Here is a 26,763-nt window from a genome sequence, read left to right on the forward strand (position 1 = left end):
CTTAATTTGCTCTTTATTTAGATTTAAAATACATCTTTCATACATTGTTTAAAAGGAAAAAGGAATCATGTCAAAATGTTTCAGGAAATGATTTAAGTTAGATATAAAGAATATAGTTCTGATTTTGAAGTGTTAGTGGAACCCAAACAGAAATGATTAGTGCTCTCTTAAGATCATGACATGATTCTTAAAGTGGCTATTTCAGAGCCTAGAAATAGCACTGTGTTACTGACTAATGTCTACAGAGTACTGCAAAAGATGCTGTATAGAAAAGTAGGTGGTATGAAAATTTTAATTTTTAAATAGCAAAGCCCCTGTCTGGGTATTGTCAGTAACTTTCAGAAATCCTAGAGAAAATGATGATTAGGTCAACACAAGGAAAACAGCAATTAACAGAATAGGAATTGCAAAGAGCTTCAGCCAATGGAAAAAGAAGCAAGGCTTCTGAAGTCTCCTGACCACTCGTGTCTGCATGGGTTTCAACGACCGGTCCCACTGGGTCAGGATGGCATTTCTGGCTCCTGGCCACTGCCCTGGGCCCACCAGCCTAAACTGGTAGGGACTACAAGGGCCAAAATAAACTTCCACGGCCAATTTGGGATCTGTGAGAAACAGCCATGGGATGTTGGGCTTTGCCCCAATGAAGGAGGAGAGTTCATCCATATAAACAATGTAATCTGTCTGTATGGTCTCGCTTTTGCCAAACCTGGAGATGGGAGAGAAAACACTACTGTGGATACCCAAACTCTGTATAGAAACAGAACAGAGAAAATGGCTCACAACTTTATATCAGTGAGAATTAACATCTATCTCTCTTTTTAAAAAAATTTCCCACACTACCCTGACATACAACATCAATTTCTTGTATAAGGAGAATGTCATTTGTTTATCCTGTACTTTGTAGATTTTTTAAAGAACTTTCATATTGATTTCATTTGGAAATACCCCAACACTGCAATGTAGCTGAGAAATACATCTTTTATCCTTATTTACAAATGGATAGATTGCCTCTTGCTCAAGTGACGCTTCTATAATAGTTCATGGCCACTGAGCTAATTAGTGACAACTAGAAATTCAGATTCATTCTCCAGTTCTCCAGATTCATTCTCACTTTTCTGAGTCATTTTCATTAGAGGTATACCTTTGAAATATCCTCTACATCTTAGAGGATTTATGGGCTAGAGAATGGAAGTCCACATCCATGTGTTCCCAAACTCCTCTGATTTCAAATCCTTTCTGGGTCTCCTTTCTATGATATATTACAGGAGGCATGGAGGGCTAAAACTGTCTATGTAATGTAGATTCTCAATCCTATTATTCACTCTGTGCCTTGTACTAATACAAGAACTTAATACAATGTCAGAAGCAACGTAGGTCTTCAATTAATATTTGTTGAATGGATGAATATAGCTTGTAGCTGTCATTCCAATGACATCATTCAGGATAATTTAAGATTAAAACAGTTCCAAGCATTCATAAATTCTCACTTTTCTATGGAAATCCTACACTCCTATTACAATAGGTACTCTTACCATTTGCGCTTTTTCTCCATTTTCTCATTAATATCATTCATCATGTCTTCCATAGAAGGCAAAGTACAAGTTCCTGAAAAAGAAGGAAAGACATGATGGTAATTAAATGAGCCTGGCATAGGACTAGCCTGTAATTTTCCCTTTTTAATAATGAGTTATGAATTACATTAATTGGTGATCATTTTCAGACAGACATCAAATTCAGTTCTAGTCTTCTCAGAACTCATATTTGTCATAATAATTAAAAAACATTACCTAAATAGCTTTCCTCTTAAACTGGTTACAAGATGTTTCAAAACAGTTTCATAGATATATTTTAATCTCTGAGTCTTATTTTAAGAATGTTGTCTTTTAAATTATAGCCAAACAGAGGTGAATTGGCATCACTTTTCCAAGATTTATGAAGAAAAATCTTCATAGAAATTAATCCTGCTTTGCCAGAAAATTGAATTTCCAGAAGATAAGATATAGAATTTTGTGAAGGACTAAGTTTTTCTATGGAAAGCCAGTAGTTCTGGAATGTGACTGAGGATATGGACTGTCCACAAGTCACCAAGGACATAAGGGAGACCCAGGAGACTAGATCTGACTTGGGGCTGCCCCAGGATCCAGGTTTACGTAAGTTTGCAGAATTGTCTAAAACCCAGACCAAAACAGGCTTTTGTGTCCAGAAATACTTCAAATTTAGGATGATTTCTTTGGCAATCTTGGAATCAACTTGAAAGAGAATAAAACTCTTAGCCCAGATATGATTGCTTGAGACCTACAATGGCTTGCTTAATTTCCCATTTCTACATTTCTTACAGGGAGGGTCATTTGAACAGTTTTGTAGATGTGGCATGGTTCCAGGCCTTGGAACTTGTCATGCTTTTCAGAAGAAGAGATTGAAAAGAAAGAGACTGTTTTTTAGCCCGCCAACTACTGCCATTGGGCTGCTTGTAACTAGCCCCTCTTGTCTTGGTACTCTGGTTTTCCAAACCTAGGTTGTTTGCCTTGTGTCTCATTTCCCTTAAGACAGCCTGTGCCGTGTACATCAATTTTCCCCATAAATTGCCTTGTTTCCTTTCTTCAGAGCCCAAGTTACAACTCTTGTCCTCATAGAGAGTAAGGGTCCCCACCCTTCCTTTAATGCCAGCCTCTCTGGGTCTGAACCCTAAGTGGAACCCTGAGTGAAATTTCATGCCATTACCTTCCTGGATACCTGGTCGTGTGATCTGCATCTCCCCACAACTGTATTCCAGCCTGCTGCTGGGGGATGCTGCCTGCCTTTCTTGCCTGACCCCAATCAAGTTTGTTGTTTCCTTTGTAAAATATAAGAACTCAGTATTCTCATGTATTACAGACTGATCATCTACTACACTGAGCACTTTCTGCCTCTATTGATCCACTGTTTGTCCTTATTTTGTCAGGGAAGAAAATAGTAGTGGAAAAGCCATTGCCTTCCAGCAATTATATTTTCCATGACTGTGGATATTTGAAGTTGGCTGGATATTGGCTTGTAAACATATTTTCTTATGAACTTTTCAAGCAGTGTAATTTTACTGAGTTTTGCAATCATAATTTTATAAAGTTGTCATTCACTTAGTCTTAAGTGGATGCAAGCTTTGGTAGTCTCAAGTCTAATAAATGATCTTGGGTAATTATCAGCTGTAAGAAGTTATAAGTCTCAAAATACCTCCTCTAATAATATCTTGTAGTATTTCATACAATAATCCAAACTGGTATACTTTAAATTGCTAACAAAATACAGCACCAAGGAATATAGAATTATACATTTTCAAAACTGAAGGGGACCTTGTAACTAGGATTATTGTTTTCACAAAGATCCGAAGTTATTGTTACTGGCATTCATCTTCCCAATCCATGAGCCTCTATTGACTTACCGTTTATTACTTGTGCTGCCCAGCGGGACTGGAGGTCAACTGTGGGAATGGCAGCCCCAAGGGACTGGACAAAGCCAATCACTGCTATGGTTGACTTCTCAAGTAGAGGAGGAAATACTCCTTTAAATAAAATGATCTCATTGTTTCTGCTTTTGATGATAGACTCATCAAGGAAGGGGTAGGCAAAACTATACCCTGTTGCAAAGATTACACAGTCAATGCCCTCAAATATGGTCCCATCCTCAAAAATGGCCGAGGTCTCTGTGAATTCCTTCACGTTAGGCTTTATGGACACAATGCCACACAGAATGCATGCTGGGAGCTCATCATTAAATACAGGCTCTTTCCTCAGGACTCTGTATGGAAAACAGAGACAATTATTAGAAGTGTAATATTTCCCTCGTTTTATTGGTCCATATATAAATTGATAAGGAAGGAAAAAATGACCCAAGATTTTTTCTTCTGAGCCATAGAGCATCTCCAATATGGCTGAAGAACAAAACTGATGGCAGGCAACATTGGGAAGTAAGAGAAGTTGCTATTTGCTGGCCCCATCTCTATTTTCTGTGATCCTTCTCTTCCATGGAGCTCTTTCCAAATCCCGGAATAAAGGCTTGTGCCCAGTTCCCTGTTAAAGCCTGTTTCAGGAAAAACTCTGAAGTGAGGGTACCTCAGTGTTTACATTTTTAAAGTTGCTACTTATTCAGTGGGAACCTTGATAAGATTATGTTTTTTAAATTCTTGGTGTCTCATATTTCTCATCTGGAATGTCAGTAATGTTTGTACTACCTCAGAAGTTCCCTAAATGATATAAAGAGTTTTGCACAGTCTCTAGCATATGTATAGAGCTCGAAAATGTTAACTGTTATTCTTAATTCAGTATACTCCAAGGTGGTCATCATAATGTGGAGAAGACCAAATAGGAGGAGGAAAGTCAAAGGTGTGAAAGCTGCAGCTGGGCTCTTGAGGGATGAAGTATGAGCCCCATGCAGACAGAGGCACCAGTCAGGTGAAGGAGGGAGCACCCAGGAATTTAAATAAGGCCAGAGGGAGGGTGCCAGTTTGAGGCTTTGGCGACTGCAAGCCTGGAAAGGAGAGCTTTGGACTACTTTTTATTCAATAATATCTGTAGTGGGAGCAGAGAAATCTGAACCCAGGGATGAATGTGAATACAGTTGAAGGAAAGAGTGTTGTTCTTGTTTGGCTGTGGGAGCTGTGAGAGAGTGCTACAGGCAGATTCCACTGGAGAACAAACTGAGCTGGACAATGAGATTGGTTGGAATGTTACTTGGAAAAAGGCTTGACTCACTTGCACTTATTACCTGCCATTTATTTGAAACCTGTGGCCATCAGGTTTTCACTCCACCATTACCACACTGAAACTGCTCTTGTCAAGGCCATCAGAATCAGGCTCCTAGATCCAGTGGTCCACCCTCACTTTCCCTTTTACTCAACTTAGCATTTAACATAATTGATGGTTTCCTCTTTCTTGAAACACTGCATTCATTTTGTTTCCAGGTCATCACTCTCTCTCAGTTCCTTTCCTACTTTGCTGGCTATTCTTTTTCTGTCTCCCACAGATGTCTTCTCCTCTTTTCCTCTTCCTGACTTCTGACAATGGCATACCTCAGGACTCAGCCGTCAGACCTTTCGTCTCCTCCATTTACATGCATTCTTCAAGAGATGTCATCTAGTTCCATTTCTTCAGGAAAAATTTTCTCATGACTCCAGAGTTTTAACTTCTGGTTTGAGCCTCCCTCCTGTCTTGTGTTTCCCACTGCTGGCTCAACATTATTCTACCCGAATGTCTAATAGGCATTCCAACTTTAATATGTCTAAAACTGAACTTCTGTTCCTCCTGTAGTTTTTCACATTTTAGTAAATGTCAATGTCATCCTTTTTCAAATATCTTGAAGATATTCTTACTCCCTCCTTGCTCTCTCATCCTCTATCCAGTCCACAGAAAATCCTATTTGGGTCTACCTTCAAGCTATCCAGAAATCTGCCCAATTCTGACCGCTCACTGCTAACAATTTTGGTCCAGACTAACATTCCTTCTGATTCAGGTTTTTGAGAGTAGCTTTTTAACTGGTCATTTTGCTTCCTTCCTTGCCCTACCCTTACATTGAATGATGATCACAGAAGCTGACCAATCTCTGCAATACTAATTTAGGTCTTGTAATTCATTTGCTCAGATGCCTGCTGTAGTTTCCCATTGCTTTCAGAGTAAAAGCCAGAGTCCTTACAATGATCTACAAGGCCCATGCCATCCAACAATTTTTATGTCTCTGGTTTTATCTCCTGGTGCTCTCCCCTCATTCTCTTTTCTCCAGGAAAAGAAGCCCCATTGTTGTTTGTTGATCATGCCAGCCCTGCCCGTAAATGCCCTGGCTATGTCCTCAGTCTGGAATACCGTTCCCCAGAGACCTTCATGGCTCATTCCCTCAACTCCTTCAGAGGTTTTCTTAAAAGTCTCCTCCCTGAGACATACTCTGAGGACTCTATTGGAAATTGTCCTGACAGCACTTGCCATTACCTTTATCTGCTTTGTTTTCTTCCCCAAAGCACACATCGCCATATGATCTTATGCTATTGTTTGTCTGTTTCCCACCACTTAGAATGTAGGTTCCATGAGGACAGAGATTTTTGCCTGTTTTGTTCACTACTGTATCCACAGGGCTAAACACAGGACCTGGCATATAATAAACGTGTAATGAATGTTTGTCAAATTAATGAATTCACTTTGATGTAAACAGCTCGTAACTTGGGTTTTTCACCTCTTGTCAAAGTCATTTCTTGTTATTTTACTGGCTTGGAGGATGTTATAGGAGAAGACGGGGAGGAGACTGAAGATGCAAGCATTGGTCTGTATGTGTTTAGTGAGAGGGGTCCATTAAGGGGTGGGTGATGAAATGAAAAGGGAAAGGTAGGACATGGAACGTTCTCCTGATGTGCTTAACTTTGCCATTAAGTGACAGGGAGTAGAGCAAGTGGCCAAGAGTGAGAGGCCCTAGAATCAGCAGATCTGGGTTTGTTTTGAATGCTGCTTCTGCTTCCTGGCTGTGGGACCTTAGTAAAGTTATTAACTACACTGAAACTCAGTTATCTCATCTCTAAAATGGAGATACTAATAGAGCTCTCTTCATAATTGTAAGATAAAATGAAATAATATATGCCAGAGCCTTAGCAGAGTCTCGCTAAATCTCTGGCATGTATAAAATGCTTAAAAGAGGTTAACTTTGATTATCATTACTCCCGGGACTAATTCCTGAGGCATTATATAATTTTCCAGCTGTGTAAATATAGTAAGGAGGATTGCAAAATAGGAAATCACTCTTAATTTTTGCAGTTCTGATATATGAGTTGTGATTGCTAATACTTTGATTTGTTTTGGGGTTACAGGACATTAAGGGTTGTTGACACTGAACTAAAGGCCAGCAGGCATATCACGTTTAACTCTGCATTACCCATTTAAAGGCATCAAGCCATAGTTTTCATGCTTGAATCTTGTATTCATCTGCTTCACGTACAACCAGTCAGAGATGGCTGTCGGTAAATTGTTCTTGAGGAAGGTTCCAAATCGAGTGATAAGCAGCATGTCCCAAGGATAACCATTGTCCCAGACCCGGCTCATCACCCAGGAGCCACTTCTGGAGCTGATCATGACCTTAAAAAACACCAATTCAACCATGAAATTAGTGACCATTTGTAGTGGATATACTGGTGAGCACCCCAGATCCCTCTTGAGGAATGGATCTATTACCCCAGCTGCAGAAAGTGGTGTCAGAAGACATCTCTCAGCTGTCAGTCCTTTTTGACTGTTGCTTTGGCTGAAGAGAGGGGCCTAACCCAACATCTTCTACTCTTTCTGAGTTTCCTCCATCTAGTGACTGGTCAATGCAGGCATATAAAGGCCCAGTCCCTCACCTCAAATTGGGGCAATGCCAAAGGACCATCCCATCTTCAAAGTAAACGGAAGCTTCCTTCCCTTCCTGCAGAAGTATTGATCCTGAGAGTGTTCCCAAATAAACTTCTCAACTTTACGTCTACATCTTAGGGTCAGCCACCCTGTCATAGTGCTGCAGGCAAATTTTCATATTTTAATCAATCTCTGCTACAGGTGACTAATAACTGAATTCTAGTCATGTTTTCCCTAGTGCTTTTCTAACTATTGCTGTCTACAAATAAGCAATTATGATCTCAAAATAGGCATTTTAAACCAAAATGCCTGCTACTATCTGGAAAGAAGGTGAGAAATTTGGAATCAGAAAACCATACGCTCAAATGCTGGCTCTCCTTCTTATTAATGATGTGATTTGAAAAAATTCCTTTAACTTCTCTAATCTTGTTCCCTCATTCCTAAAATGGAGAGAATCGAATTTGCCTCATCAAATTTGTGTAAGGGTTAATTCGATGTGATAAACTATGTCACATGGCTAACGTTGCCTGGCAGGTAGTATGTGCTCAGTAAATGTCAGTTTCCTTTCCTTCCCCTTCTGTTACGCTAATCCATAATAGTGTAGTTTTCAGGCTTTCTTTGTCTTTTTTAAAACCAATATTTATATGCCATATCACTTCAAGGCATTTGTTATAAGAGGAACTGGACAAATAAGAAGAGACTAAAGGAGTCCTGGCATGGTGGCTCACGCCTATAATCCCAGAACTTTGGGAAGCCTAGGTGGGCAGATCATCTGAGGTCAGGAGTTCAAGACCAGCCTGGCCAATATGGTGAAACCCTGTCTGTCCTAAAAATACAAAAATTAGCTGGGTATGGGGTGTGGTGGCGGGTGCCTGTAATCCCAGCTACTCAGGAGGCTGAGATGGGAGAATTGCTTGAACCTAGGTGACGGAGGTTGCAGTAAGCCGAGATTGTGCCACTGCACTCCAGCCTGGGCAACAGAGTGAGACTCTGTCTCAAAAAAAAAAAAAAAAAAAAAGAGACTAAAGGATCAATTAATTAAATAGCCTCTGAAATTGATCTTCCTTTTAATTTATCACATATGCAAATAATCACATATACAAATACAAATCTCTTAAAACTATGAGTTCATCATAAATTTCCTAAACCCAAGAAGCTGAAATAATGATTTACCTTTATTTATGCAGAAATCTTTTTTATCCTGTCATTCAAGTCCTTAAAATATGTGATATAACCTGATCCCAATCTTTCTTTCCTGTAACTCAATCCTATAACTACTGTTCCTTGGATTCGGAAGCTTTGGCTTTCAGTTCTGTAACCCTTCAGTGGCTCAAACATTAATTTTCTCGATGACTTTCGAGAAGACAATTGACATTTCTGGTCCTCATTTATCCTTTCTATAATAAAACTATCTTCTTCCCACAAGCAAAGGAGCCCATTTACAGGAAGGTATTTGAGTACCATAATGCGTCATACAAATTGTTAGCATTAAGAACCTCCATTCCAGCAAGATGAAACTATAACCTACAATAGTAAAATATACAATGCTCATTTTCTTGTCTTCATGCCTCTGCTCATGGCATTTCCAATTCTAAGAACAGCTTCTGTCGCCTCTTCAGTCTCATGATTTATATTTATTGTTCAAGGACTGGTTCTGTTCTACCTCCTTTGTGAAGCATGCAGTTTTGGAATCATAGCATTTAGTGCCTGAATCACTTGTTTATCCTTTTTTCCAGTGGCAGCTCTTGTTCCAGAGCAGGGATCATGCCTGTTATGTTCACCACTGTCTTCAGCACCCAAGCCAGTGCCTGGCACATAGTAGGCCCTCAATAAGTAGTCATGGAATAAATGTGTGCATGCATCATAAATGAATGAATAAATGAGCCACTCTGTATTGCTTAAATCTTATTCAAAAGCTTTTAACTTTATAACAAGCCCAGAAGTAGGTTCTATTTTTATTTGTTTTACCATTGAGAAACCTGCCTCAGAGAGATTGAAGGACTTGCCTGAGTCTAAGAGTCATAACCTTAACCCTAAATCTGTGCTAGTTTTAGAGAAATTGATCAGAGACATTAGGCACCAAATGTCTTGAAGAAGGAGATTGTTGAATGACAGTATTACTCCTTGCTGATGTTCTGCCTTTGTCTATGAAGCGATTTAAAACCTCACCTGTTACTTGGGGAAGCTCAGCTATGTGAAATACCACTTAGTCTTTACATCAGATACCCTTCCCTCCTCCCCCACATTTCATATCACACCTTTCAAATGATAATAACTCTTCTGTCAGTAATGAGAGTCACCTGAGTACCTGGGGAGTAGTACCTGTTCTGCTGTGTGGCTCAGTTCTGTGGCAATATCACAGCCCGAATTCCCCAGGCCAACCACCAGGACACGCTTTCCATTGAATACACCTGGTTCTTTATAATCCCTGCTGTGGAAGCATTTGCCTTTAAAGTGGTTTAGTCCTGCGTGAAAAGTGAGAAATATATGGCAGTTTGAGTCATATATTTAACAAAGACTTTAACAGAAGCGACCTTGTGAATAGATGCAGTCACAATAATGTGCTATTTTAACACACCAAGCATATTAGATATAACAGAAGTATATTTTAATTTAACCTGCTCGTACTTTTAGAAAAAAGAAGACATTATTGAGATATTCATTTTTGTCAGTTATGTGGCTAGCAGCTTAAATTTTGGCCTTACCGGGAAAGGACTCTTTTGGTAGGTTGGGATACACGTGATGTCCAGAACAAACCATTACAGCATCAAAGACAGCCGATTCTTTTTTACCATCCCTTTCAGTGGTAACATCCCACTGGCCAGTAGTTGCAAAATCAGGACGTTTATTTATACTGGATACAAATGTCTAAGAGAAATACAGAAAGAAACCCCTCTTTTCTATGCTAGCAAATGGTTTTGGCAGATACAGTATGAAAAAAGAGAAGTGGGTTAGGAAAAATATTTAATGATTAAGATACATATTACAAATTTAAAATTCCCTCAGAATAAATCAAAACACTAAATGGTATCTGTCTATTTCTCCCTGCATGATTTCTTGTGCATAACCAGTATTTTCTGGAGTACAAGAGTGACACCCCTTGGAGATGTGGCAGTGAATTCAATTATAATTTACAAGAGGGGCACATCACGTATACTAGAAAATCTGATGGCCAATAATGTTCTGGATCACATTCCTGTATGTTCTGGCTCAGTACATTAAAGATAGCTCAAAGATAGATGTACTGAACTAGAACATATGAAAATGCGATCCAGAAAAGTATTAAATTTGTTAAATTAAAATTAAAACTATTAAATTCAAATTTCTAACACACTCCTAGGTGACGCTGATGTCACTTGGACTATACACTGAGTAGCTTTGACTAGATTATCAATAAATATTTGTTCACAGCTAAATGGCTGCCTATTGGTGTGCTCATTGTTTTAAAAAAATCTTTCAATTCTTCTGATTATATTGGAAAAAGAATCTCTATTTGGTATTAGTTTTTCTTAAAAACTTTATTTCATACATATAAGAAAATTCACAAACACATATATGTTACGTTTTTGTTAGTTATGAAATATAATAAAATGAGCACTTATGGACCCATAAGACCTAATACATAATTTGTTTAGAATAACTCTGGGATTATTTAGTTAATTAGTTATGCTATTGTATATGGCAACTTTTTTTTGGATAGGTTTCTGTTTGCTGCTGGTTTACAGAAATGCAATTCATTTTTATATATTGATCTTATATACCACCACCTTGCCTAACTCTTTTTGTATTGCTATGAATTCTAGTAATTTATATATTCTTTTGGATTTACTACATAGAGAATCACATTATCTTCAATAACTGTGTTTTACTTTCTTTTGAGTTGTCATTCTCTTTATTTTTCTTTACTTACGGCACTGTTTCTTAAATTTCTTAAGACTATTGAAAAGAAGTAATTACTATTGATAATAGTAATTAGGAATTCTTATCTTGTTCTGAAACTTTAAAGTGAATGCTTCTAACTTTTCATCCTTTAGCACAGCACTGACCAGTACCAATATGGTATGAGCAACATATGCAATTACAAAATTTCTAAGACCGGGCATGGTGGCTTACGCCTATAATCCCAGCACTTTGGGAGGGTGAGGCAGGTAGATCACCTGAGGTTGGGAGTTCAAGACCAGCCTGACCAACATGGAGAAACCCCGTCTCTATTAAAAATACAAAATTAGTTGGGCATGGTGGTGCACGCCTGTAATCCTAGCTACTTGGGAGGCTGAGGCAGGAGAATCACTCGAACCTGGGAGGTGGAGGTTATGGTGAGCCGAGATCACACCATTGCACTCCAGCCTGGGCAGCAAGAGTGAAACTCCGTGTCAAAAAAAAAAAAAAAAATTCTAATAGTCACATTAAAAACTGAAAAAAAATGTATAATTTAACTTAATCTGTCTGATATGTTAACATTTCAAAATGTAATTAAAATTTATTAATAAGGTATTTTACTTTCCTTTTTTATAATAAGACTTGGAAAGTTTGTGTATATTTTATACTTACAGCACATCTCAGTTTTGTGACTAGTGGCTACTATATTGAACAGTGCAGATTTAAGATAAATTAAGATAAAGATTAAGATAATGTTTGTGTATGTTTTGCTGGTTCAAGACAATTCCGCTCTAAGTTTGGCGAGAGTTTTCTTTTCATTTTCTTTTTTTTTCTTTCAAGCATAAATATGTGTTAAATTTCAGTTAATGTAACTGAATTTTAAATTCTGAATTTGTTAAATAAACATGTGGTTTTCTGCCTATAACAGGTTTTTGTAGTAAAATATATATTTATATTTCTTAGTATTAAAATACTCTTGCATACTTAGGCCAAACTCAACTCAATCAAGACAGTTAATCTCTCTTTTTTTTTTTTATTATACTTTAAGTTTTAAGGCACATGAGATACCATCTCACTCCAGTTAGAATGGCAATCATTAAAAAGTCAGGAAACAACAGGTGCTGGACAGGATGTGGAGAAATAGGAACACTTTTACACTGTTGGTGGGACCGTAAACTAGTTCAACCATTGTGGAAGTCAGTGTGGCGATTCCTCAGGGATCTGGAACTAGAAATACCATTTGACCCAGTTAATCTCTTTTGATACTCTGTTGGATTCATTTTTGAAGGATTTTTACATTGATTTTCATGAAGGAGATTGGCCTGTAATTTTCCTATTTCGTATTATCTTGTCTGCTTTTGATGTAAAGGTAATAATGTCATAAAATAACTTTGGAAATCATATCTCATTTTCAAGTCTCTGAAAGTTTCTAAAATATTGAAATAACTTGTTCACTGCAAATTTGGAAGTACTTACCCATGGAACTGTTTATTTTCTTTATGGGAAGATTTTTAATTTCTAGGTCAAAAGAACTATAAATCATCAAATGACCATTCAGGCTTTCTACTTATTATTGAGTGAGTTTTGATAAGATTTTTTTTAAAAATTGAGAAAATTTAACCAACTTAAAATATTACTTGGCAAGCACTTTTACAGTATTCTTGTTATATTTTTAAATTCATCTGTATCCATTTTGTCTAACCTTTCCTTCTCAATATTATTTATTTGTGCCTTTGATTATTTTTTTCCTTAAACTGCCAGCTTTTTATCTACTGTTTATTTATTTATTTTTTGAGATAGAGTCTCACTCTGTCGCCCAGGCTGGAGTGCAGTGGCATGATCTTAGCTCAGTGCAACCTCTACCTCCCGAGCTCAAGCAATCCTCCCACCTCAGCCTCCCTAGTAGCTGGGACCACAGGCATGTGCCACCACATCCAGCTAATTTTTGTATTTTTTGTAGAGACATGGTTTCTCCATGTCACCCAGGCTAGTTTCCAACTCCTGGACTCAAGCAATCTGCCGCCTTGTCTTCCCAAAGTGCTGGGACTATAAGCATGGGCCATTGCACTTGGCTCCTGTTGTTTATTTTATTAGTCCTTTCAAATAATTAAATTTCAATTTGTACATATGCTTTATTTTACATTTTATAAATTTATTTTTATATCCCCTTCATTCTATGTTCTTTGAGTTTATTCTGTCATTCTTTTACTAATTTCTTAAACTTTCTTACCTTATTTTTAAACTTTTTCATTTTCTAATATAAACATTTACATTTATAATTTTCATGAAAATATAGCTTCCTATATTTCCCACAAGTATTGATACATAGACTAAATTAACATTCAGTTATAGATATTTTTAAATTCCCATTGAAATTTCTTCTTTGACCTATATGTTATTTAGATAAAAAGAGTTTTTTCTAAATTCTTACATTTATTTCTTTGGTATTGATTTCTAAATTAGTAGTGATTTAGTCTAAGAACTGTAGGTGGTCAAATTTTGTGAATTTTCCATGTATCCTTGAGAAGAAGGTAATTCTCTAAACCTAGAGTTAGACAGGCCACACCGTTAAAAATGTTGACAAATTAGAAAGGGAAACTGAAAGGAACAAATGAGAATCCAGTAGTAGACATAGACTTCTTCAGCATTGTGACAAGAGCTAAATTGTTGATAACATCTTACCTTAAATTGTATGTACTTCAGGAGGTTCTTTTCTTTGGCAAATGCAATGATATATTCCTGGATCTTGCTGTTGTGCATAAAGTTGGGGAAGTCATCGGGAAATGGGAAGTCTGGGAAACACATCATCTCTTTGGAAGAGTTGGAAAAGACTGATTTGTAAATGCTAGCCCTGCCCTCCTCTGCATGGTCCTGTGAATGTATAGTTTCATATGGAAGAGAATTGGTAAATGAGTATACTGATCATGGTCAGGGCTGGTTCCAAGTAATTACAGTCATCCCTTGGTATCTATGGAAAGTTCCAGTACCTCCGTGGTTACCAAAATCTACGATTGCTCAAGTCTCTTATATAAAATGATATAGTATTTTCATATAACCTATATACAGATACTTTAAATCATCTCTAGGTTACTTATAATACCTAATGCAATGTAAATACTTAATGAATAGTTGTAGTGTATATTTTTATTTTTATTTTTATTTATTTTTTATTTTTGGATTTTTTAAATCAATGGTTGGTTGAATCTGTGGATGCAGAACTTGCAAAAACAGATGGCCAACTGTATACTTATTTAAGTCATCCTTTATCCACAGTAAATTCGGTAAGACACACAGAAATTAACTTCACTTCAACAATTGATGCTAATCATGGAAACTTATTAAGAGAACTTAGGATATGGAAGAATACCTTTCTTAATATCTTTTAAGAAAATATATCTTAATCTTTTCTAAGGGAAACAAATTTTAAATTTCATTATGTCCTTTAGGCCTATGTAACTAGAATCCTTTCATTCCCTTGAACCATTATATATGGTGACAGAGATTTTTCAAAATTCAACCTTGCATAATTTCAATGTGTCAACTCATGAGCACAAGCATCTAATGGTCAATTTATAAAAGCAAACAGTAATAAGAGGTTGCAACTATTGATCAGATTTGTAAATGTAAGCATTTTAAGACCTAATTTTTAAAAAATTAACCTTAGAATTTCTATAATGTATAAAATAAGGTTAACTATTTTGAATCTAACACAGAATTTATGGGCATTGCATGCGTTTTGAGCACTTACGTAAGTCACAAAGTTTTAGATTTCAATGATGTAAAAATATCTGAATGTGCTTTAACTCTAAGGAATTATAGAACTATGCTAATACAGTCTTAGAGGAAATGTTAAGTGATGATGAATAAAGAAAAAGAACATTTGAAGAAAGAACGATCAGTAATGAGAAGGTTAGGACATTGTGTTATGGTTCTTTAGCCACACACTGAAATAAACTGGGAGCTTTAAAAAAAACACTGAGCATTAGGTCCCACTCTCAGAGAATTTGATTTAATTGACAACAAGTTTTAAAAGCTCTTCAGGTAATTCTAAGGTGCAGCCAAGTTTGGCAGTCACAATGTAGAGTTCAACAAATAGAAGCTCATGACCAACAGGCTACAGTTACTGTGGAAGAGCTTACCATAGGACACATCTGTTACAGCTGTGAGCTCTGCAAAGCAAGCTGTTGAATGAATAAAAGGCATTAAGTTAAAAAAAAAATACTGGTAGGAGCATGATTAGGAAGAGGTGGAGCCTTGGTTTAGCTCTGTTGAAGCACCAAGGTACTTACATCTCAAGTTTCATGATGAAAGATCAGATTGTAGATCTCTATGTGTAGTTATATTGGAAAGTACTGAGCACTAGAAACTCCTAATTAGAGCTCATTTAACTCAAAGTTGTCAGGGCCCCCAGAACATGAAATTTTAGTAGAATATTGGAATATTGCAATCACGTCAAAAGCCAGTGTGGCTGCAGTTTCATTATAGACAAATAATTAATTGGCAGATTAGTTGCCATGTTCATTTCAGAAAGCAGTGTGTTCTTTAAATAGGACATGAGTTTTCTGCTGCTCACATGGTTTGCTGACCCAGCTATAGGCATGTGGGATGGGGAAGTGCAAAAATTTGCAGCTTTCTGTGAGTTGGGTAAGTTTAAAGAGATGATAATCAGCATAAAGAGAGAAGAAACATTAAAGAAAAAAATTGATACATAGTCTAGAAAAAAATCAGAGGAAGTTAAAAAAGTGTGGTATTCCCAGAAGAAAGCCTCTATTCATAAAACTTCATGCAAAAATTCATATGATTTACTGATTTATTGTTTGGGGAGCTCCTGAGAAAAGAGGACATTTTCCCCAGATCCGTGGCCTATTCAGAAATGTGGCCTGTGATTAGGCCGCAGATCTGGGTGAAATGTCCTCCTTCTGTGACCAAAGAAGGTGAGGGAAATACATCATTGTGGCTCTAGATCAGGGTTAGAAGTCAGAACTAGAACGGCATAGAAAGTGCTGTAGTAAACAGCTCCAACAGTTTCAACTATAGGCACCCTTAGTGTTAGCTAAGTTTTAACCAATGTTTGGATCTCTCTGAAATTTAAAAAAAGTTAAGATAATGTAAAATGATGATGTTAGAAACCAAAGGGAAGGCAAATACAAAATTAGAACAATTTTACAACAATCTCATAATGTGAATACTCAGCCTAGTGCTGCAGACTTCTAGTGATCTGAGAAACACTGCTGTTTGTGCCATCATTTGCAATCTATAAGCCCCCTCACAGTAGTAAAATAGGAAACACTGAAAAACCAAAGGTATTAGTTTCTTGTGGCTGCTGTATTAAATTATCACAAAGTTAATGGCTTAAAATAATAGCAATTGATTCACAGTTCTAGAAGTCAGCAGTCGGGAATCACTATCAGTAGGCTGAAAATGAAGTGTGACAGTACCATGTTCATTTTCAGAGGCTCCTGGAGAGAATCCATTCCTTGTCTCTTCTGGCTTCTGGTGGATGCTGGCATTTCTTATTTTTTTCAGTGGCAAGAGCCCACTTGTATGCCTTCACTCATGGCTCCTCTGGCCATCATCAAAGATAGAGCATAGCATCTGCAAATTTCTCTCTTTCTGTTGAGGTCATCACATCACCTTCTCTCTTCTCCTTGTGTTAAATCTCCCTCTGCCTCTCTCTTTTAACGATGCATTCATTATAGCATTTGGGGCTCACCCACATAATGCAGAAAAATCTCTCCATCTTAAGATTTTTAACTTAATTTATTTGCAAATACCCTTTTCTCTTGTAAGTAAGATAACATTTACAGGTTCCAGGAATTTGGATGCGATATCTTTGAGGAGGGGCATTGTTCAATTGTTCATCCTATTACAGGCCATCCTCTGGTTCCCAAGGATTCACATCCATCCCATCTGCAAAATACATTAACCCAATCCCAACATCCTCAAAGTCTCAACCCATAGCAGCATGAAATCAAGTCTCAACTCTCATTTATATATTTTCAATTCATAAGTCCAAAATCTCATCATCATATATATTATCTAAATCAGGTATAAATGAGACTCTGGGTATGGACCAGGATGAGGCAAAATTTCTATCTGTGAATCTGTGAAACTAGAAAGCAAGTTATCTTCTTCCAAAATACAATGGTGGGACAAGCATGGGTAACCCTTATCGACATTCCCATTTAACCTGGGAGGAAAAAGGAGGAGAGAAAAGAATCATTAATCCCAAGCAATTTTGAAATCCAGCAGGACAAATTCCATTAGGCTTGAAGGCTGTGGCTCAGGCCTCTGCCCTCAGGGCCTGAGGCTCTACCCTCTGGGCTATCCTTTCTTTTTCTTGAAGGGTAGCACATGTTGCAGTTCAGTTTTATCAACCTGTGATGCCAGGTTCAAATTTTAAAGTCTTCCTCAAGCAGCAAGAAAGACAAATTAGCTGTCTTTGGCTGTGTTCCTCTCAATAGCCATATCAGCAGTGCGTTCTATCTTCAGCAACGTCTTGCAAAGTAAGTTTGAGTATGAGGCTTTGGTTTAAGATCACTGTGTATAAGATATGGCTGGCCAGGAGTGGTGGCTCATGCCTATAATTCCAGCACTTTGGGAGGCTGAGGTGGGTGTATCACCTGAGGTCAGGAGTTCGAGACTAGCCTGGCCAACATGGTGAAACCCCATCTCTACTAAAAATACAAAAATTAGCGGGGCGTGATGGCACACACCTGTAATCCCAACTACTCGGGAAGCTGAGGCAGGAGAATCCCTTGATCCCAGGAGGCGGAGGTTGTAGTGAGCTGAGATTGTGCCATTGCACTCCAGCCTGGGTAACAAGAGAGAAACTCTGTCTAAAAAAAAAAAAAAAAAGAAGAAAAAAAGAAAAAAAAAAAAGACATGGTTAGCTTAATAGGCCACTTGGTGAAATGGCAACCAGCAATTTACAAAGGAGTTAAGAATAGGCTGGAGAGAAAGGCAATCTTGAATTGGGATCTTTTCTCTACCATTATCAGCTGTATGATTTTTTTCTTTTCTTTTTAAGCTTCAAATTCATTTGTAAAAGGAAAAAAAATACCTAGCTTATAGGATTATTATAAATATTTAATTAAATAGAAAAAGTCATGTGTCATATAGAAAGTGCTTGATAAAGTAGCCCTAAGTTTGGCCACAAAGAAACAAAAATAACAACAACCAAAAAGCCCTAAGAATCACCAGTGTGTTAATCTGAAGCCCTGTCAACACATTTTAATAACATACAGTAGGCATCACAACATTGTATAAGATGCTAGGGGGTTTCACACCACACCTATTCCAAAATTGACCACATAGTTGGAAGTAAAGTGCTCCTCAGCAAATGTAAAAGAATAGAAATTATAGCAAACGGTCTCTCAGACCACAGTGCAATCAAACTAGAACTCAGGATTAAGAAACTCACTCAAAACCGCTCAATTACATGGAAACTGAACAACCTGCTCCTGAATGACTACTGGGTACATAACGAAATGAAGGCAGAAATAAAGATGTTCTTTGAAACCAACGAGAACAAAGACACAACATACCAGAATCTCTGGGACACATTTAAAACAGTGTGTAGAGGGAAACTGATAGCACTAAATGCCCACAAGAGAAAGCAGGAAAGATCTAAAATTGACACCCTAACATCACAATTAAAAGAAATAGAGAAGATATATCTCAAAATAAATAAGAGCTGTTTATGACAAACCCACAGCCAATATACTGAATGGGCAAAAACTGGAGGCATTCCCTTTGAAAACTGGCACAAGACAGGGATGCCCTCTCTCACCACTCCTATTCAACATAGTGTTGGAAGTTCTGGCCAGGGCAATCAGGCAGGAGAAAGAAATAAAGGGCATTCAATTAGGAAAAGAGGAAGTCAAATTGTCCCTGTTTGCAGATGACATTACTGTATATCTAGAAAACCCCATCATCTCAGCCCAAAATCTCCTTAAGCTGATAAGCAACTTCGGCAAAGTCTCAGGATACAAAATCAATGTACAAAAATCACAAGCATTCTTATACAACAATAACAGGCAAACAGCCAAATCATGAGTGAACTCCCATTCACAATTGCTTCAAAGAGAATAAAATACCTAGGAATCCAACTTACAAGGGACATGAAGGACCTCTTCAAGGAGAACTACAAACCACTGCTCAACGAAATAGAAGAGGACAGAAACAAATGGAAGAACATTCCATGCTCATGGGTAGGAAGAATCAATATCGTGAAAATGGCCATACGGCCCAAGATAATTTATAGATTCAATGCCATCCCCATCAAGCTACCAATGACTTTCTTCACAGAATTGAAAAAATTACTTTAAAGTTCATATGGAACCTAAAAAGAGCCCGCATCGCCAAGTCAATCCTAAGCCAAAAGAACAAAGCTGGAGGCATCACGCTACCTGACTTCAAACTATACTACAAGGCTACAGTAACCAAAACAGCATGGTACTGGTACCAAAACAGAGATATAGACCAATGGAACAGAACAGAGCCCTCAGAAATAATACCACACATCTACAACTATCTGATCTTTGACAAACCTGACAAAAACAAGCAATGGGGAAAGGACTCCCTATTTAACAAATGGTGCTGGGAAAACTGGCTAGCCATATGCAGAAAGCTGAAACTGGATCCCTTCCTTACACCGTACACAAAAATTAATTCAAAATGGATAAAAGACTTAAATGTTAGACCTAAAACCATAAAAACCCTAGAAGAAAACCTAGGCATTACCATTCAGGACATAGGCATGGGCAAGGACTTCATGTCTAAAACACCAAAAGCAATGGCCACAAAAGCCAAAATTGACAAATGGGATCTAATTAAACTAAAGAGCTTCTGCACAGCAAAAGAAACTACCATCAGAGTAAACAGGCAACCTACAGAATGGGAGAAAATTTTTGCAATCTACTCATCTGACAGAGGACTAATATCCAGAATCTACAATGAACTCAAACAAATTTACAAGAAAAAAACAACCCCATCAACAAGTGGGTGAAGGATATGAACAGACACTCCTCAAGAGAAGACATTTATGCAGCCAACAGACACATGAAAAAATGCTCATCATCACTGGCCATCAGAGAAATGCAAATCAAAACCACAATGAGATATCATCTCACACCAGTTAGAATGGCAATCATTAAAAAGCCAGGAAACAACAGGTGCTGGAGAGGATGTGGAGAAACAGGAACACTTTTACACTGTTGGTGGGACTGTAAACTAGTTCAACCATTGTGGAAGACAGCGTGGCGACTCCTCAGGGATCTAGAACTAGAAATACCATTTGACCCAGCCATCCCATTACTGGGTATATACCCAAAGGAATATAAATCATGCTGCTATAAAGACACATGCACACGTATGTTTATTGCGGCACTAATCACAATAGCAAAGACTTGGAACCAACCCAAATATCCAACAATGATAGACTGGATAAAGAAAATGTGGCACATATACACCACGGAATACTATGCAGCCATAAAAAATGATGAGTTCATGTCCTTTGTAGGGACATGGATGAAGCTGGAAACCATCATTCTCAGCAAACTGTCGCAAGGACAAAAAACCAACCACCACATGTTCTCGCTCATAGGTGGGAATTGAACAATGAGAACACATGGACACAGGAAGGGGAACATTGGATGCAGGAAGGGGAACATCACACACCGGGGACTGTTGTGGGGTGGGAGGAATGGGGAAGGATAGCATTAGGAGATATACCTAATGTAAATGACGAGTTAATGGGTGCAGCACACCAACATGGCACATGTATACATATGTAACAAACCTGCACGTTGTGCACATGTACCCTAGAACTTAAAGTATACTTAAAAAAAAATATATATATATATATATAAATAAAAGAAACATACCATGTTTTTTGAAAAAAAGATGCTGGGTGGTTTCAAGAGTTTTTTGCAGTCTGCAAAATATCTGTATTAATAAGAATGATATCTCATGTCTTTATAATATTTAAAGAGCTGTTACAGACACTGTTTCATTAAATACAACCTTTTCATTGAGGTAAATAATATAATACTGATTTTGCATTTGAGGAGGAAATAGTGGCTTCAAAAGGGTCATTAATCTTCCTAAATTTGCATATATATTAATGGGTTTATCAGAAGAAGAAAAATAAGACTCAGGCAATAAGGCTGGAAGACTGTACTGATTGAGTGGAGAACACAGGGAAGCCCTACTCCTGCTGCTGTTTGGCAACATATGAAGTGATTTAATGAGTGCATACATGCATGTCTGCTAATAGAACGCTTATTACAAATGCACAGGACAAAGGGGCATTGAAGAACTTCAAAGCAATTCTCAGTTATGTAGTTTCACAAGACCAAAGTCAGCACCTGAAACTTTAAAATCCATGGTCCCAATCACTTTGGTAGCCTCGCCAAATGAATGGTAAAAGCAAACAACAATAAAAAATTATCTAGGAACCCATTTAACCAGAGGTGAAAGATCTCTACGGGGAAAAACCACAAAACATGAATAAAAGAAATTGTAGCTGACATAAACAGATGGTAAAACATCTCATGCTCATGGATTGGAAGGGCCAATATCATTAAAATAACCATATGCCCAAAAGACTTAATGCAATTTCTAACAAAATATCAATGCCATTTTTTACAGAATTAGAACAATTCTAAAAATTCATATGGAACCAAAAAAAGCCCAAATAACCTCAGCAATTCTAAGCAAAAAGAACAAAGCTGGAGGTATCATATTACCTGACTTCAAAGTATACTACAAGGCTATAGTAATTAAAATAGCATGGTACTGGTATAAAAATAGACACATAGATCAGTGGAACAAAATAGAGAACTCAGAAATAAAGCCTCATCCCTATAGCCAACTGATCTTCAGCAAAGTTGACAACAGCATACACTGGGGAAAGGACTCCCTATTCAGTAAATTGTGCTTGGAAAATTAGATAGCCATATGCAGAATAAAAGTGGACCCCTATCTCTCACCATATACAAAAATTAACTCAAGAGAGATTAAAGACTTAAATGTAAGACCTGCAACTATAAAAATTCTAGAAAAAAATAGCTAAAACTCTTTTACCTAGGCTATGACTAAGAATTTATGACTAAGGCCTCAAAAGAAAATGTAATAAAAACAAAAATAGACAATCTAAAAATCTTTTTCACATAAAAAGAAATAATAGAGTGAGCAGACTACCTTCAGAATGGGAGAAAATATTTGCAAACTATGCATCTAACAAAGGACAAATATCCAGAATTTATAAGGAACTCAAGCAACTCAATTTTAAAGAAGCACAGATAACACCATTACAAAGTGGAAAAAGGAGACAAATAAGCATTTTTCAAAAAAAGACATACCAATGGCCAATAAACATATGGGAAAATGCTTAACATCACGAATTACCAGAGAAAATGCAAATTAAAACCACAATAAAATACTATCTTACACCAGTCACAATGGCTGTTATTTAAAAGTCAAAAAGGCCAGGTGCAGTGGCTGATGCTGGTAATCCCAGCACTTTGGGAGTCCGAGGCCGGCGGATCACCTGAGCTCAGGAGTTTGAGACCAGCTTTGTCAACATGGCGAAACTCTGTCTCTACTAAAAATACAAAAATTAGCTGGATGTGGGCACCTGTAACCCCAGCTACTCGGGAGGCTGAGGTAGGAGAATTGTTTGAACCCAGGAGGTGGAGGCTGCAGTGAACTGAGATGGCGCCACTGCACTCCAGCCTGGGAGACAGAGTGAGACTCCAACTCAAAAAAAAAAAAAAAAAAAGTAAAAAATAACAGATATTAGTGAGTATGTGGAGAAAAAGAAACATGGTTGGAATATAAGCTGTAGAAAACAGTATGGAGATTTCTCAAAGAATTAAAAATAGAACCACAATTTGACCCAACAATGCCCCTACTAGATATCTATCCAAAGGAAAAGAAGTCGTTATATAAAAAAAAAAATTCCTGCACCCATGTGTTTATCACAGCACCATTCACAATAGCAAAGAAATGGAATCAACCTTGTTGTCCAACAAGGATGATTGGATAAAGAAAATGTGGTATATACATACATATATGTATATATATACACAGACACATATACATACATATGTATGTATATATGCATACACCATGGAATACTACCCAGCAATAATACAGAATGAAATTATGTCTTCTGCAGCAACATGGATGGGACTGGGGGCCATTATCTTAAGTGAAATAACTCAGAAACAAAGTCAAATACTACATATTCTCTCACTTATGATTGGGAGCTACATAATGTATACACATTGACATGGAGTGTGGGAATAATAGACATTGGAGACTTGGAAGGGTAGGAGAGTGGGAGGGGGTTGAGGTATGAGAAATTACTTAATGGATGCAATGTACATTATTTAGGTCATGCCTACACAAAAGCCCAGACTTAACTGCTATACATTATATCCATGTAATAAAACTGCACTTGTACCCCCTAAATCTGTTAAAAAAAAAAAAAAGTGAAAAGTTATTGTGTTTTAAATGAGTAAATAACTTAATTATAACTACATAAACCTAACTAATATTTACCACTAATTTTATGTCCAAGTGGGTCTTATTAATGATCTATCAAGGGAGAACTGTAATGGAGAATTTCAAAGCCCATTGTCTAATTTACTTCTGACTTGCAAGGAGGTTACTTTCCAACCTGCTCTTGACACTGTACTTAGTGGATTCCAATTCTAACAGATATGATAACTGCCATGGTAGCAGGTTTGGAAACCTGTGTGCATACAGCGTGCTCTTATACACTTCCCAACCTATTTTCCTGTCTATTACAACAACATGCTACTCACTGAAAATTTCCACAGGCCCCCAATGTCATTGCTCTTCTCAAAGCAGGTGGGCTCCAGCCCCTCTTCCAGACAGCTCCTGATGGAGGCCAAGCCACTCACGCCAGCTCCAATGATGGCCACTTTCTTCCCCATGGTCACCTGTGCAAAGGCCCAGAGAACATTTCCAGTAACAACATTGCTGAAAATTTATTTACTTATTTATCTATTTATTTTGATTTCACTCTTTGGCTTAATAAAAACTTTACTTTTTAAGAAACACCGGCTGAGTATGGTAGCTCACTCCTGTAATCCCAGCAATTTGGGAGGCTGAGGTGGGAGGATCACTTGAGCCCAGGAGTTCGAGACCAGCCTGGACAACAGAGTGAGACCCTGTCTCCACAAAACAAAACAAAAAACAAACAAAATCAGCTGGGTGTGGTGGTGCGTACCTGTACTCCCAGCTACTCAGGAGGCTGAGGCAGGAGGATCACTTGAGTTCAGGAGTTCCAGGCTGCAGTGAGCCGTGATTGTACCACTGCACTCCAGCCTGGGTGACAGAGTAAGACCTTGACTTTAGAAAACAAATTTCTTTCAGTGATCTAACTACATTTTCATTTCTCTCTAATTTCTAAAGAGAAAGTTTTCTTCTGAAAAAAAATAAGCACTTTGGTTTTAGTCATCAGCTCTCCAAAATTAAGAGACTGATAACCCAGCATACATATTTATCTTTTTTGCTTTTGGACTTTGTCATTTACTGTCTACCAAAAAGAGTAAGCAGAAGAAATAAAAGAAGATTCACAACTAAAACACCTGTAGACACATCCACCCACCCACCCACATACATATGCCTGTATATGGGAATGAAGAAACATATATGTATATGTATACACACACAGTCACACACACATACACACACACACACACATACACACACACAATCTGTATCTTCTTTTTACTTAGATACGGATAATGAGGAACAAGGTCTGAAGATGTCTGTATTTCAGTGTGCCAGGTAGTCACCCCTTCTCCCCATCAATAATGTTCTTCACCTTCTCAATTAAAAAGACAAGTAAATGGTGCATACCTATAGTCCCAGCTACTCTGGGATTATATAGTCCTGTTGAGCTGGGATATCACTTGAACCCAAGAGTTTGAGGCTGCAGTAAGCTATGGTTACAGCACTGCACTCTAGCCTAGGTGACAGAGTGAGACCTTCTCTCTGGGTGGTGGGGCGGGGGGAAAGAAGTCATGTTCTTACCTAAAAACAATTTTTTCCCACTACCTTCAACCTTCATCGCCTCTAAGAAAATTACATTTCCTAACTTTTTTCTGTTCCTGACACTGTCTTTAGGCTCTACCACTACTTCTTTCACTATTTTTTTTTTCTTTTTAGACAAAATCACATAGCTATGCAGAGAAATAGACTTGGATGATTAAAAATCATTATCCGTGATTCCCAGAAACAAACTGCCTGAATTATATCATTCTCATTCTAGCCATATTTGGTATAAAACTACAGCATGCTCCTTCTTCATTTACCCATCCCACCCTAACCCTTTACTATATCACCTTTTATTCTTTTTCTTTTCTTTTTTTTTTAAGACGGAGTTTCGCTCTTATCCGGGTTGGAATACAATGGTGTGATCTTGGCTCACTGCAACCTCTGCCTCCCAGATTCAAGTGATTCTCCTGCCTCAGCCTCCGAAGTAGCTGGGATTACAGGCATGCACCACTACGCCTGGCTAATTTTTGTATTTTTAGTAGAGATTGGGTTTCACCATGTTGGTCAGGCTGGTCTCGAGCTCCTGACCTCAGGTGATCCACCTGCCTCAGCCTCCTACCTTTTTAATTTTCCTACCTGTTCTTTGTCTTCTTTTCTTCTGTGTGTCTATGTCCTGTCCAACTGTCTGGGCAGTTTGAAAGAGAAAATGTTCTAGTGAGCCCACACATTAGGAAGATTGTTGGAAAATGGGAGGAGCTGCTCTTAAAGAGATACTCATTTATTGGTCTTTCAATGGGTGAGCAAACACCAACTCTCTGTGATGGATGGGACTCTAGGCCAGTCTCCCATGGCCACCTAGTTTCTGCTTTTCCTTTGATTATAGTAAACACAAGCTGCTGGTTATACTCTTGGACCCTTGGCCTGGGAGTCAAGCAGTTTCTCCCAGGTGACTTTGCAGTTCTGTACTCCATTTTATTATGTGTTATTTGAAAGTTTACCTTGTTTTCCTTATTCCTAGTTCTTTTGTGGGTACCTCATAGTAGTCCTCCAAATACTGTAGAAACTTAGCTACTTAATTGAGATAGCCCAATAAGGAGGATGACTTTTCTCTGCTCTCTCTTTTCATGTCCTGTCTTGGAATTTTGCGGTCAAAGGCCTGTATTTCTCAAGCTTATATTTACTTGTTTCTGAGTACATACAGTGTGTGGTCACAGAAAAGATCAAAATTCCACAAATTGATCTATTAGTACCAGGAACCAGGTAAAATTAGTACCAGGTAAAATTATGTTGGCAGCTAGACAAAATAAACTGCACCTAACTCCCAGTCATGAAACACAGTAAAATTTCAAAAAAAGTTTTCCTATCAACTATATTTTGATGTCACTTGGAATTATAACATCTCACTCATTTTATCTAGTTAACTCCTTCATTAAGCAAGTGATACTTAGTGTAAACAGGTATATGTCTAATTTTGAGGAATTACCCTTCATGCCTTTTGAAGACAGTAATCTTC

The 26,763-nt window shown here is 37.7% G+C and overlaps 1 protein-coding gene across 2 annotated transcripts; it reads right to left on the bottom strand.

The window, feature by feature from the left end:
• On the bottom strand, nucleotides 1-25,953 carry FMO3 (flavin containing dimethylaniline monoxygenase 3). 2 transcript variants are annotated; one of them, NM_001131348.1, is given in 9 exon segments: nucleotides 1-706; nucleotides 1,533-1,605; nucleotides 3,416-3,771; nucleotides 6,883-7,082; nucleotides 9,657-9,799; nucleotides 10,040-10,202; nucleotides 13,896-14,084; nucleotides 24,050-24,187; nucleotides 25,887-25,953. In NM_001131348.1, coding segments are annotated over 8 exon segments (1,599 nt in total). In that variant the 5' UTR covers nucleotides 24,182-24,187; nucleotides 25,887-25,953; the 3' UTR covers nucleotides 1-363.
• Nucleotides 25,954-26,763: the final 810 nt, after the last annotated feature.

This window comes from Pongo abelii, chromosome 1 (genome assembly GCF_028885655.2).
Source record: "Pongo abelii isolate AG06213 chromosome 1, NHGRI_mPonAbe1-v2.0_pri, whole genome shotgun sequence".
Classification (NCBI taxonomy): Eukaryota; Metazoa; Chordata; class Mammalia; order Primates; family Hominidae; genus Pongo; species Pongo abelii.

Excerpts from the sequence above, each read along its gene's own strand:
- FMO3 (XM_054528249.2), bottom strand. The coding sequence starts at position 16,723 with ATGCCAGCATCCACCAGAAGCCAGAAGAGACAAGGAATGGATTCTCTC. Across the intron at positions 10,203-13,895 it reads TGAAGTACATACAATTTAAG|ACATTTGTATCCAGTATAAA; the intron begins GTAAGATGTTAT and ends TATTTCTCTTAG. Across the intron at positions 707-1,532 it reads ATGGAGAAAAAGCGCAAATG|GTTTGGCAAAAGCGAGACCA; the intron begins GTAAGAGTACCT and ends TCCCATCTCCAG.